Raw genomic sequence first — 12908 nt, forward strand, 5'->3', positions numbered from 1 at the left:
TTTTACATGATGGGTAACAACATTAAAAGAATATTAATTATTATTATCCTTTTTTTTTTTTTTTCGTTCTAGATCGTGTTGGACGCGCATGATTTCAAGGACGGCGACTTGAAAGTCAAACGCGTGGGTCGCTGTCTTGTGGTCGAGGGCCGAGTTCAGAAGGCCTCTGGGGGCTCGTCATCGACTCACAGCTTCCTACGCCGCTTTGCAATGCCAAGTCACGCCAACCTGGATGACGTCACCGCCGCATTGTCCCTAGACGGAGTTCTCACCATTGTAGTCAAGAAGCATCGAGCTACTCCCATGCCAGCTTACAAGACTTCCCCCCTGCTAGTGGAGGAGGAACCTCACCCTCCAGCCAACGTCAATACTTCTTCAGAGACCCGAACTAGTGAGGAGATTAGGCCAACCTCTCCGAGGACATGGGGCGTCGAACAGCGGACACCAGTTTCAGCTATGCGTTCAGAACGCAAAGTTTCATTCAACGCTGAGGTACAAGAAAATGAAATTCCTAGCAAAAGACGGAAGGTAGATGATGATGTTGAAGAAATGGAGGATGAGGACGAGCCAGAAATCATTGAAGAAGAGTCTGACGACGACATCCAAGAAATCAAGGAAACGAAAACTACGACTTCGAGGCTCCAAACCAGACCAGAATCCGAAGAGGCGACTCCAACGTCGACACGAGCAAAAGAATCCTCTCGTCACTTTCAACGTCGGGGGAATTTGTTCCAATCGTCTCTTCTTCCTGAGGACCAGAACAAATTTCAGTCTGCAGCCACAAAGGTTCTGGAAAAATTTGGGATGAAGTCACCATCTTCTGATGATGGGAAGTCTCCGAGAGTTGCTGACCGATCCAGTACTATGGAGCAGATCCAAGCCACCCAGATTACTGATGATGGGAAAACCTACACGGTAAGCAAAATCTAACTTAGTCTTACATGAGCAAATATGTTACCAAAGAGTACTTAGTATTCAAAGCAAAGATAATCGTCTATCAAACATATTGATAAGAATATCTTAGCACAGGTATATTTCACCTAATCAAATATATAGCAACGTTATAGGAAGTATTTACAAAATGTAATGATTTAAAAACTCACTTACAGGTAACACTAGACGTCAGTGAATTTGTTGTTGGCGAAGTCGAGGTGAAGACTGAAGGACAGATGCTAGTGATAGAAGGCCTCTCCAAGAAGAGAGAAGGAAACTCCACGTGTAGACAAGGTTTCCGTCGCTGCTTCACCGTCCCTTCTTCAGTGGCACTGGAATTCGTCTCTTCGGATCTGTCTTCGGAGGGCCTTCTCACCATCACGGCACCAAAGAAAGAACAGGTCTCCATCTGCGAGGAGGACACTTCGGGTGACGACAAAGAATCTACAGACTCTTCTTTTCATAAGACAGAGGTTAGAGGATCTTCATCAAGCAAATTTGAGGCAAAACTCTCTTCTCCTTTCATGACGGAGACAAGACTCTCTTCTCCCTTTACGTCAAAAAATGAGTTTTCCTCTCTCATCAGGCAGAAGACCTCTACCCCCATCATAACTGAAAGGAAAATCACTTCGATCCAGAAGGAAGAGGTCAGGATCTCTTCACCTTGCAGGGAGGTCATCAGGCTGCCTTCCCCTCCCAAGGAAGTGACGACAGTCTCTTCTTCGCACAAGGAGACAAGAGTTTCATCTCCTGAGGAGTCAACCAAAGTTTCCTCTAAGCAAAGTGAAGAGACAAAAATCTCTTCTGTTCAAGGTGAAGAAACAAAAGTCTCTGCCCCACACATGGAGGAGACAGATGCTTCTTCTCTTGTGGAAGAAGTAACAGTTTCTTCCGCCCACGAAGAGGAGACAAAAGTTGTCTCTCCAGTCAAGAAGACCAAAGTTTCTTCAAAGAAGAAGGTAGTAAAAAAGTCTAACCTCCAAAAGGAGAAATCCAAAGCATCATCGCCCAAGAAATCGAAAACTAAAGTCTCTGCCACTAAAAAGGAAAAGACAACCAAAGTTTCCACTCCCAAAAAGAAGAAAACGACCAAAATCTCCACCCCTAAGAAGATTCATCATTCCCACCCTGTCCACCATACTCCTAGTAATCTCTCTGATGGTGTTCTAACAAGAAGTACTTGCAAAGCTTCTCCGGGAGGTCGCTGCTGCTGCAAAGAACTGACTTTTGGTGGAGAAAGTTGATCATTCCAGTTCAAGCTTGATCACCCAAATATGGCCTTGATCAATTTTGCTATCCTGATTAGCTAAGTTTTACCATCATGATCAATCAGCTCCTGCCCTGATCAGTCGTATTTGGTTCTGATAAACTGAATTCGTCCTTGATCACCCGAAATCAGTCATGATCAGCCAAAGTCGACTTCGACCAACCAGTTTTGGCCTGAAGTAACCGGAATCGTTCCACAAGCAGACGATTTTGTCCAGAACCGACCAGGTCAACCTGCACAAGTACCAAATTGGAGGCTGATATGGCTAAGTACTGTAAAATAATATATATTGATTGTGATAACGATCTATCTTTCTCTTAGAAAACACTGATTGAATCACAAACCCGTAGCTGTAAATCTCTTCCGAGTTCATAATATATATAATGCATTAGTTTGGCAGACGTTTGCTTTACTAATTACTATGATTATGAAAATGCTCTATTTTTGTAATAAAGGAAATACGCCAAGGGTTGCGTTTTCATTTTTCATGGTATGTCTGATGAGCCGTAAGCGAAACAGTAGATGTCTGTTTCGTCTATTGAATATACAATGTTTTCAATATAATTTTTCCTCTCGTTCTTGGAAATTTCTTGAACATTTTCTTTATATACTTTGTTGGTCGCCCCAATAAAAAATTGATAAATGAATACATAGATAAGTAAATAAACAAGCAAAATAACTCTTTTCGTGGTAAGCCAAGTAAAATTCAATGTGATGAAAAATAAAGGTTTAGTTTGTAGATTCTGACGAAGCCACACAGTCTGATGTATTATTTCTTGGTTCATGAAGCAAGGAAAATGGTTTCGAGCTTCTTCTCATAATTTTCATTTAAAAAGAGTCAACCATTTTTGTAACCTAAACTCGTAAGAAAAGACACCAAGACTGAAAAAGGAAAAAATATATATCTACATATATATAATGTACATATATAGACATTCGCAAAATTATTTTGTCATAAAAAGGTAATTGGCAACTCCACTGAGTTAGTGAGCAATGAGATGGCAGACCTTAATGGTGGACACTTGATGATACACTCGCTCTCTCTCTCTCTCTCTCTCTCTCTCTCTCTCTCTCTCTCTCTCTCTCTCTCTCTCTCTCTCTCTAGCTATCTATCTATTTATCTCTCTCTCTCTCTCTCTCTCTATATATATATATATATATATATATATGTATACATATATATGTATGTATATATCTTTCTCTCTCTCTCTCTCTCTATATATATATATATATAGTATATATATATATATAATATATATATATATATGTCTCCTCTCTCTCTCTCTCTCTCTCTCTCTCTCTCTCTCTCTCTCTCTCTCTCTCTCTCTCTCTCTCTCTCTCTCTCTCTCTCTCTCTCTCTCTCTCTCTCTCTCTCTCTCTCTCTCTCTCTCTCTCTCTCTCTCTCTCTCTCTCTCTCTCTCTCTCTCTATCTCTCTCTCTCTCTCTCTCTCTCTCTCTCTCTCTCTCTCTCTCTCTCTCTCTCTCTCTCTCTCTCTCTCTCTCTCTCTCTCTCTCTCAGTATAACTAGATACTCATTCCTGTGAAGCTATACTCGTATATAAATCTTGGATTACTCACAAGCCTATAATTTTAGTATCATGTTTATGGCAATTAATGAGAATACGAATGCACTTTTTTCTTTCCTTATTTGGGTAGTTAACGTATCACTTGATGTCCTTCACCCTATTGGTGACGAAGATTGCCTCATATGAATAAAAACGACTGGTGATAGATAGGAAAAGCTCAAAGATCAGCAAAAGAATCAATACCAATACAACGTCGGTTTCAATTAGTTTATTATAGAAATTAATACTTTAAAAATTAACCAGTTTATCGAGGCTTGAAGATGACCTGGGATCCTCCAGGTAGTTGTTGTTATAGACTGTAGTTTTCCAGCGATTCTGTAATTTTAGACAAACTCACGCCCCCTCCAGGTAGAGGGTTGTAAGTTGCAACACCGTAAGATACAACTTTCAACTTCCTTACGACGTTTGGTATCCTGCAAGGCAGAGTAAGGAAGGACAAAGTAAAAGTGACGTCACTTCGTGATGACGCCAGCAATTGCCTCACTAGCGATGACGTCAGAGGCGGGATTTGGTCTTTCTTGAATGAGGTCCCTGGAGTCCGTTATATGTGACGTCATAGTAGCCATTGACTGCATCTGATTGGCTGACAGCAACAGCTTTATCTCTCCCAAACACTTTTTTTTTTCTTCTTCTTCTTTATTTTTATTTTATGTTACTTGTTTATTTATTAATTTGTTTGTTTTTTTCATTTATTTACTATTATTGCTACTATTATTTTTTGTGGGCAAAATGAATCGAAATTAATTGTATGTCGTCAGTGAAAACAGAATCACTCTTTATGTTTGTGATTACTCTTGCGATTAAACTGAATAAATTTTATATAATTAATACGGTGTCTTTCGTGAAACCCTTACGGACCAGAGACACGCAAATCTTTTCTGCTTTAACGATGAGAAAGAAATATGTAAGCAGAAATGAATAGTGATCATTTCCAACTCCTATTTGAAAAATAAATAAATAAATAAAATTAATGGTGATCACATTTACCCTCTGCTATCCAGTCTTGCTGTTACCTTCCTTAGATCACCACATAATGTATATATAAGAGACTCTACCTCCGACATACAATATTGTCGCTATGGATAAAAACGCTCCTTTTGGGAAACTTTTTTTTTTTCCGTTCACAAAAACTAGATTTTGTTTGGCCACGGATGACTTAGAACAATAATATGTAAAAGCTTTCCTGATTCTTCTGAAATTTATATCGATATTAACAAGAAATGTGCGAGGAAAATTAGTAAATACAATACAATAGAATAAAAAATAGATAAAATCATAAATAAAAGGACGACCTTAGGACAATCAGGACGACTTTGGTACACTTCTAGTTACTGCCCTGGGCAACTATACACGACTCCATTAAGCTTCTTATAAAAAACTTATATATACATATATATATATATATATATATATATATATATATATATACATATGTATATATATATATATATATATGTATGTATGTATGTATGTATGTATGTATGTATGTATGTATGTATGTATGTATGTATGTATGTATGTATTTGGTTAGAAAGAAAAGGACAAACTGTGTCCTTCGCAACAAACTTGAAACCCTCCCACTTCTGGGAAATGTCGAAAGATCAAATCCCAGGGCAAGCAAGCAAGCCTAAGAGGATGAGAAGGAGGAAAAGGAGGAGGAGGAGGAGGAGGAGGAGGAGGAGGAGGAGGAGGGGGAAGAGGAGGAGGAAGAGAGAAAGGAAGAATCCCACTCCCATGCAACATTGACTTCACCTTGAAAGTTCACACAAACAGGTTCTTTCATGCGTAGAACTTTGAGAATAAAGAACACAAGGAGAACAGAGATAACATGCAAGCGGTATGTTGGATATATGTAAAAGAATAAATGGAAAACATACATGGTAACAGACTACATAGAAGAATATATGAAAATATAAAGAACTAAAAAAAAAATTCATAGACATGAATATAACACAAATTTGAAAGCACTGTATAAGATGTAGGGCACATACTAGAACATAAAAGTATAAGACAAAAAATAGATTAAGCATATTGGAAAATACATGCGATACATTAATAACCATACAAACCTATGGACGAAAGCATGTAAACTGGGATCTCCAACACCAGTTCCAATTTCTCTGCATTTGCAAACCCATTCAGCCCAGAACTGAGTATAACTTTAGGATATAATAATGTTACTGTGCAGCAGAGAGTTGATTATATAGCTACTGGAAGTGTAATCTACAACAAAAGCGCATAAAATCAAGCCAGTTTGTTTAAGTTTGGATTTCAGATGAAAAGAAAGAAAACGGGACGGTGCTAGACTCAGTCCTGTACGACTCGTTTAGATGAATACATCTATGTAGATAGGCATAGACACACGTAAACACACACACGTAAACACACACATACACACAAGTCCATACACACACACACACACGTACACACAAGCCCTCCACACAAACACACACACGTACACACAAGCCCTCCACACAAACACACACACGTACACACAAGCCTATACACACACACACACAAGCCCATACACACACACACACACACATATACACACACACGTACACACAAACATGTACACAGACACTCACACACATGCTTCTATGAGAATCTCTAGCAAGACAAGCATGTACAGCCTTGTGTTTGCAATGATGTTCAGCAAGATGGCCGCTGTTGCTTGTGGGAGTGCCTTCGAAAGCAGGCGACCGTGGCATTCCGGCCCTGGGTTAACTAAACTTTGCTTGTGTACTTTAACATCGTGCGATTTTATTCACATATGCAAAACTCCTTCCGTATTATGGAGTATTTGTTGTCTTTGTTCTCGATGCCGTCAGGCAATTCTATTCTGATTGTGAACGAATTTACGATGCTTGTGTACATTCGGTTATACCAATAAATGACTTTCAAAAGAATAAGATCGTTTACGTATAGAGAAATCAGGAAGAGGGAGAGAAGGGGAGAAGGAGACAGAGAATAGAAGAGCAGCAACGAGAAAGAAATCACAATAGACAGAAAGAAGGCAACACATGGAAACGGTCGTGTCTCTGTACAACAATCTACCCAGATGCGGTTTCAGTTATTCGTGTAAGCATAAAGATGTGAGACTTTTTCCTTTAACGAATATTTTTTCTTAAAGGAAACACTGCGTTATTATATCAGAAATATGTGCAAATCTAAATTTCGGTGTGTAATTAGTAGATTTCTATGTAATTAATTAGTTTATGTTAAAGATTATTTCTTTTTCAAACACAGCAGTAATGAAGCAACACCCCATTACTATCGTAAAGTTTCTTTCACTGAATATATTTTTGCAGCGTTGGCCAGAATCAAATATGTAGAGTATATCACTGCAGCAAAAGAAATAATCGATTGTCAGCTTTTTGTAAAAAAAATTCTCGACTTAATAAAATCCATATGAGGTACTGACTGAATATATCTTATGCTGTCCGAATCTTTGTGGGCCTTAGTGATGATATGGTTTAACGTCCCAAACTACCCCCTATTACAGAGGACTTTGTAGCGTGGAATTTAATTAACCATGCCTTCGTTTCAACTTCGCCGGTGGCAGGATTCGAACCGCCATCCCCTCGACCTTCGCCGCAAGTAACGACGCCCTAGTCCACTCACCCAACGGGCCTTAGTGATACCCTTAAAAAAGCGCTATCTATTACCGACAGAACAATATCATCTGGAGCTAGCCAGTATAAAATCTGTAGATATGTCATGATAGCGAAAGAATTAGGAATGATAGAATACAATATGTATTCAAATAAATACAATCGCAAGAAGGAAATAAAGGATTATACATTTTTACATACTCTGAACCCACCCACGGCCTCAGCTTGTGAGAACCCTGACTGCCCGTGCAAGTCGGACGGGAAGGGAACAGCTTGCATGCATGAAGGACGCTCCCCCTGTGTGTGTATATATATATATATATGTGTGTGTGTGTGTGTGTGTGTGTGTGTGTGTGTGTGTGTGTGTGTGTGTGTGTGTGTGTGTGTGTGTGTGTGTGTGTGTGTGTGTGTGTGTGTGTGTGTGTGTGTGTGTGTGTGTGTGTGCGTGCGTGCGTGTGTGGAGGTGAGTGGGTGGGTGTATTCGTATTCATGAGTGCGTGCGAAGAACGCGTAGTGCATGAAAATACTTGTTCAACTTGCATGCACGGAAACGCACTTGAGGAGGGCATGCGCGCACCCACTAAAGTGCTTTGGTTTCTACATCGTCAGAGACAACCAGCGCTTCTCTCCTTGGGGACAATATCACTCCGAATACGTAAAGTTCTATAGGAGTAGAGTAAGGGAGATTTAAAGACTTCAGCAGTAAACAGAGACAGTAGAAGACGAAAAAACATTAGCACCGTCCTCTGAGGAGAGACCAGCCTCCAACCTTTGAAAACCCACAAGGAACTCTGAGCCAAAGGGGTATAACGAAAGCGCCCCCTCCTCTGAAGTAGTTGTTACAAGGGGTCATGAGTTTTAATCTGATCGTTGTAGGCTCCTTTGTGTTGTAGATGAGATTGGTTCCTTACAGATAAAGAAAATACTTCAGTCGGATGTTGGTGGGGTGTGGGGGGAAGGGGGTATATGAGGTGCACCATTGTGCAACACCGAATGAGCTGAACCTCTATGTGGGCGGACGAGTTGTGGACATACAAGAGGTATGAGTAAGGCCACCAGAAGCAATCGCCTTCCCCAAAATCCGTTACAAAGAGACCACCTCCAAATACCTTTTAGTCTTATTAAATTGTCTCTCTAGTATGTATAGGATCTAGCTTATGGAGTACCTCACAAAGGAGAAGATTAGAAAGTAGCCTTGAGGTCCGGGTGAGATGTGACGTCATCGTCTAAACTGATACTGACGTCCCCCACTAGAACATCCGTGGGTGTGTCAAGCTATGACGTCACACACACACTGACGTAATCGACTGATTGGTTTGTTTAGTTTCTCTAGGTTTCTCTAAGTGGTCAGAAGGAAGGTTGTACTACTAGATTAAGCATAGATGTTTCTATATTCACCTTTCAATTAGGAAGAAAACATATAAGGACAGATAGAAACGAGCATGTAAACAGTATTCCATAAGAATGGAGGTCCCACATAAACATCCGCTAATACTCATTGTTTATTCAGACTTCGGTCAGGTGATTTTAGACAAAAAGATGGCCTATACAGACATGTTGTCTTATACAGTATCTGTACATCAAATGGCGTTATATCTCTATGATAAAACTATAAGCGAAATATTGCTTGGAATGAAAGAATTACACACGCATTTAGATGCAAGAGCTTGCATGCACTCACACGCATAACACGCCCGCATGCATGCACCCACGCACACCTGGTACAAGGATCTACGTAATTTTTCCTCTAGCCCTCGTTTTTAGGGAGATTTGTTCTTAAATTTAGAGATGATGGACACATTTAGGGTCGAATACTGGGGTTTTAGGGAAGAGGATAAACATTGTCGGTATATTTCAAGGTTTCCAAAAAAATAACTGCCAATCTTTCTTATCACAGTGATTTGCCAAGTTACTTTATTTAGCCTCGGTCGCGTAGTTTTTTTTTAGATAACATATAGCGTCTGAAATGACCAGCCCTCAAAGCTCAGATTGAGTAGGATGAACCAGACCTAAGACATACGTATGGACTTCGGTCATTGGCTGATCTTGCCCCTCTTGACAAGGCTAACCAATCACAAACCAACTTTAATATGGTCACAAGAGACTGTTATACCGACAGGTACCCTTTCGTGATATTTTGTAAAGGTTACAGGATTCATGTAACTTCATATTTTGCTGTGATATAAGTGTTCATAGAAAATACATATTCTTTTGTCTTAGGGCATGGAAATTATGAAAAACAGAAAGATATGTATCTGCCACTTTACTTGCCAATCTAATTGTGACGACATGCAAAGCTTCGAGTGAATTTGATGCATTTTAATCTGACACCAACATCATATAAAGATCTTTTATTGTTTTATTTTTCATTTATTACACCTTATCTTTTTTTAGACAAGGTTTATCATAGGAAAACCTGATTTTTTTTAAAGTAAAGTACCAAGGAGATGGACAGCTAACGTATATTTCTGACCCAGACAGTGGGCGAGTGACTAGGATGGCCATTCATCTACAAGGAGCTTAGACAAATTTGAAGACAAACAGGTGTTAAGATGGGTGTGGGTTGGGTGAACTGTGGGTTTACCTTGGCTGACCGCTTTCGGAAACTTATTAATGATGGAGAATTGTTTTGAATTTTGAATCATATAGAAGCTTAACGTCACAACTTTGTAACTTGTCTACAGCGCTGCTTATTCAGGAAGGTAAATACATCACATCATCGTTACGAATTATTGTGTCTTCAATATGTTACATACATACATATATATATATATATATATATATATATATATATATATATATTAGTGAATTTAGGGAGCAGGTTCTCTTCAATGCATTTCTTATTAAATAACACAACTCTTTCTTATCACAGTGATTTACAAAAGAAGGAGATAAGCTTAATTTGATCATTTATTACAGGAACCCCAGAACATCATCTCTAATCATGAAGAACAATTTGGCAGCATAAAAGGATAAATTAAAACAGAGCAATGTTGTGTACAAATATACTTGTAATTTTAACAAAGACGGTGCGCTTTGTACAGACGAGTATATCCGGTACACAACACAAACACTTTCACAAAGACTCACGTACCACATGCAGAACGGGGCAATAAAATCACACATGACGAAATCCCACAAGAGCAACATATCAAGAGAACACCTAAACAAGAACACAGTGATAATCGCCAGGAATGGTAATATGACAAAACTAAAATGCATGGAGGCAGTGATGACAAGAAACTATATGCCACTTATTAACATACAACAAAATATGTGCGGGACCCTAGAGTTGTATGGGTCACGAGTAGCGGGCTGGAAAGAATGAAGTGTCACAGTCCTAGATCTCCTAATGTACCTATCTTTGTAATATATAAGTATGTATTTATTTCTGAATAAATTACCAGAAGATGCATAATGCATAGGCGAAACGTCGTAAGATGTTAGTTTTCCTACCCAATCATGGACTCGTTTGGAAGCATTGTATACCTTCTCCCTCCTTTAGAGAGAAAAGTTATTAGAAGAGTAGAAAGTCTCAATAAGAAGATAACTAACGCCTAGTTTGCTGTGTTATTTAATAAGAAATGCATATATATGTATATATATATATATATATATACATATATATATATATAATATATTGTTACGGGCGGCTGGTATGTGAAGATACGTTACGTATAACGTCTAAGTGCTTAAGAACCAGCGCACTTCTAGAAGCCACTGTAGGACTGAACTATCTGGTCAGGGCCTAGATAATTCGTAAGACTAGAAGTAAAGGTAACAAAGAAGATTCCAGGAAAGGAATATTAAACTAGCGATAAAACTAGTAAACGAAATTATTAATGGAAAATATTTACAGGCAATCAACACAAAAGAGAATGGGCAGTAGGGTCAATGGGACCGTTACATGATTATGAGAATATGGAAATTATCGTTCAAATAAGAAACAAGATAAGTATACAATATGGTACTATCTAAGTACAAAGAGATCAGGAACATGCATCAGAATAAGTACCCCCCACAAATATAAGTAAAGTAATGCAATGTATATCAGACACGTAATGTAGGCAAAAAGGGTGATCACTTCACACCAATCGTCTCATGAATCTAAACCTTCTAGTTTTTATCAAGAGATCAATATGTGGGAATATGACAAGGAATGAGCGGTTTCAACCGCTTATATACCATTGGACCGGAAGCGGGATACTTCCGGTTAAGGGTGCGGGTGAGGAGGAGGGTAAGTTAACACGTCAACATGGGTAGTTTTAGGACCCTCGACTTGCTTGAACAATCTATTTATTTAGTAACTGTCAAATCTGTGCGCTCCGAACTATTCAGGATTTCGCTTGTCTGTTTGTTCTACAAGAGTGCGCACCTCTCCGCACGTAGGCAAGATTACATATAGTGGACGGGCGTTACTGCTTAACATTGTTACAATACATACATAGATAAGAAATATGAACATAGTTATGTAATACAAAGGAACACAATTCTATAACATAATTACACATATGACGTAATATCTAATATTACGTTACACCTCCACCGTTTGGAAAAGCTTTTCACTTTCTGTTGAAAAGCTACGTTCTAGAAGTACGGAGTAGTTCTTCTGCGCAGGGGACAGCTTCTTGCTGTAGTAGGTGATAGCGTGAAGAACTTCATTGTGTTCTTGCAAGAGGGCGGCACCGATACAGGTGTCGTTGGCGTCGACTTGCAGAAGAAAGGGTCGTTGGAAGTCGGGTGTCCTTAGAACTGGTGCGTTAGTGAGAAGGGACTTCAGGTTTTTGAAGGCCGTCTCACAGGTAGGTGTCCACACGAAGTCGTGGTCTTTTCTCAACAGGTCAGTCAATGGTTCTGCTACATCTTGTTTCTCAGATAAGTGAAGATTTTGTAGTATCTGAGAGTTTTCCAAGGGAATCTCAGGAGGATTAGGCAGGTTATCAGGAGGCTCTTCCGATTTTATTGTGGTAGAGCTGCAAATTGGAATTGGATCTCTGGAATGATAAGGTTTTAAGGTATTTATGTGACAGAGACGGGAACTCTTTCTTCTGTCTGGAGTTTTGATTATGTAGTTGAGATCACTGGCTCTGGACAAGACTTCATAGGGTCCTTTGTATTTAGCCTGCAATGGATCTCCTGGTATGGGAAGATAAAGTAACACTTGATCTCCTGGAGAGAAAGTTCTAAGTTTAGAATTTTTATCATACCGACCTTTCATTTCTCGTTGAGCATTCGCCAAGTTCTCTCTTGCCAACTTCCAAGCTTCTAACAACTTATCGGTGACCTGGGACACGTATTTCAAAGAAGGAACTGGTGGTTCTTCTTTCATCCATTGTTCATGAAGTATCTTTAGGGGACCACGGACTTCATGACCGAAGACTAATTCTGACGGGCTGAATCCAAGGCTTTCTTGAATTGTTGTTCGGGTGGCGAACAACAAAAAGGGGAGTCCGTCTTCCCAATTTCGAGTGTTCTCGGCACAGAAGATTCTTAACATTGTCTTGAGCG

At 39.4% G+C, this 12908-nt stretch overlaps 1 protein-coding gene across 1 annotated transcript in view; it reads left to right on the top strand.

The window, feature by feature from the left end:
* Positions 1 to 2667, top strand: part of LOC143034573 (uncharacterized) — a 39665-nt gene extending 36998 nt beyond the window's left edge. The window contains exons 16-17 of the mRNA XM_076200830.1: positions 73 to 915; positions 1110 to 2667. Coding sequence (XP_076056945.1) covers positions 73 to 915; positions 1110 to 2177 — 1911 coding nt within the window. The 3' untranslated portion in view covers positions 2178 to 2667. The remainder of the gene's footprint in view (positions 1 to 72; positions 916 to 1109) is intronic.
* Positions 2668 to 12908: the final 10241 nt, after the last annotated feature.

Source organism: Oratosquilla oratoria, chromosome 2 (assembly GCF_046742065.1).
Source record: "Oratosquilla oratoria isolate Oo_2021 chromosome 2, ASM4674206v1, whole genome shotgun sequence".
NCBI lineage: Eukaryota > Metazoa > Arthropoda > Malacostraca > Stomatopoda > Squillidae > Oratosquilla > Oratosquilla oratoria.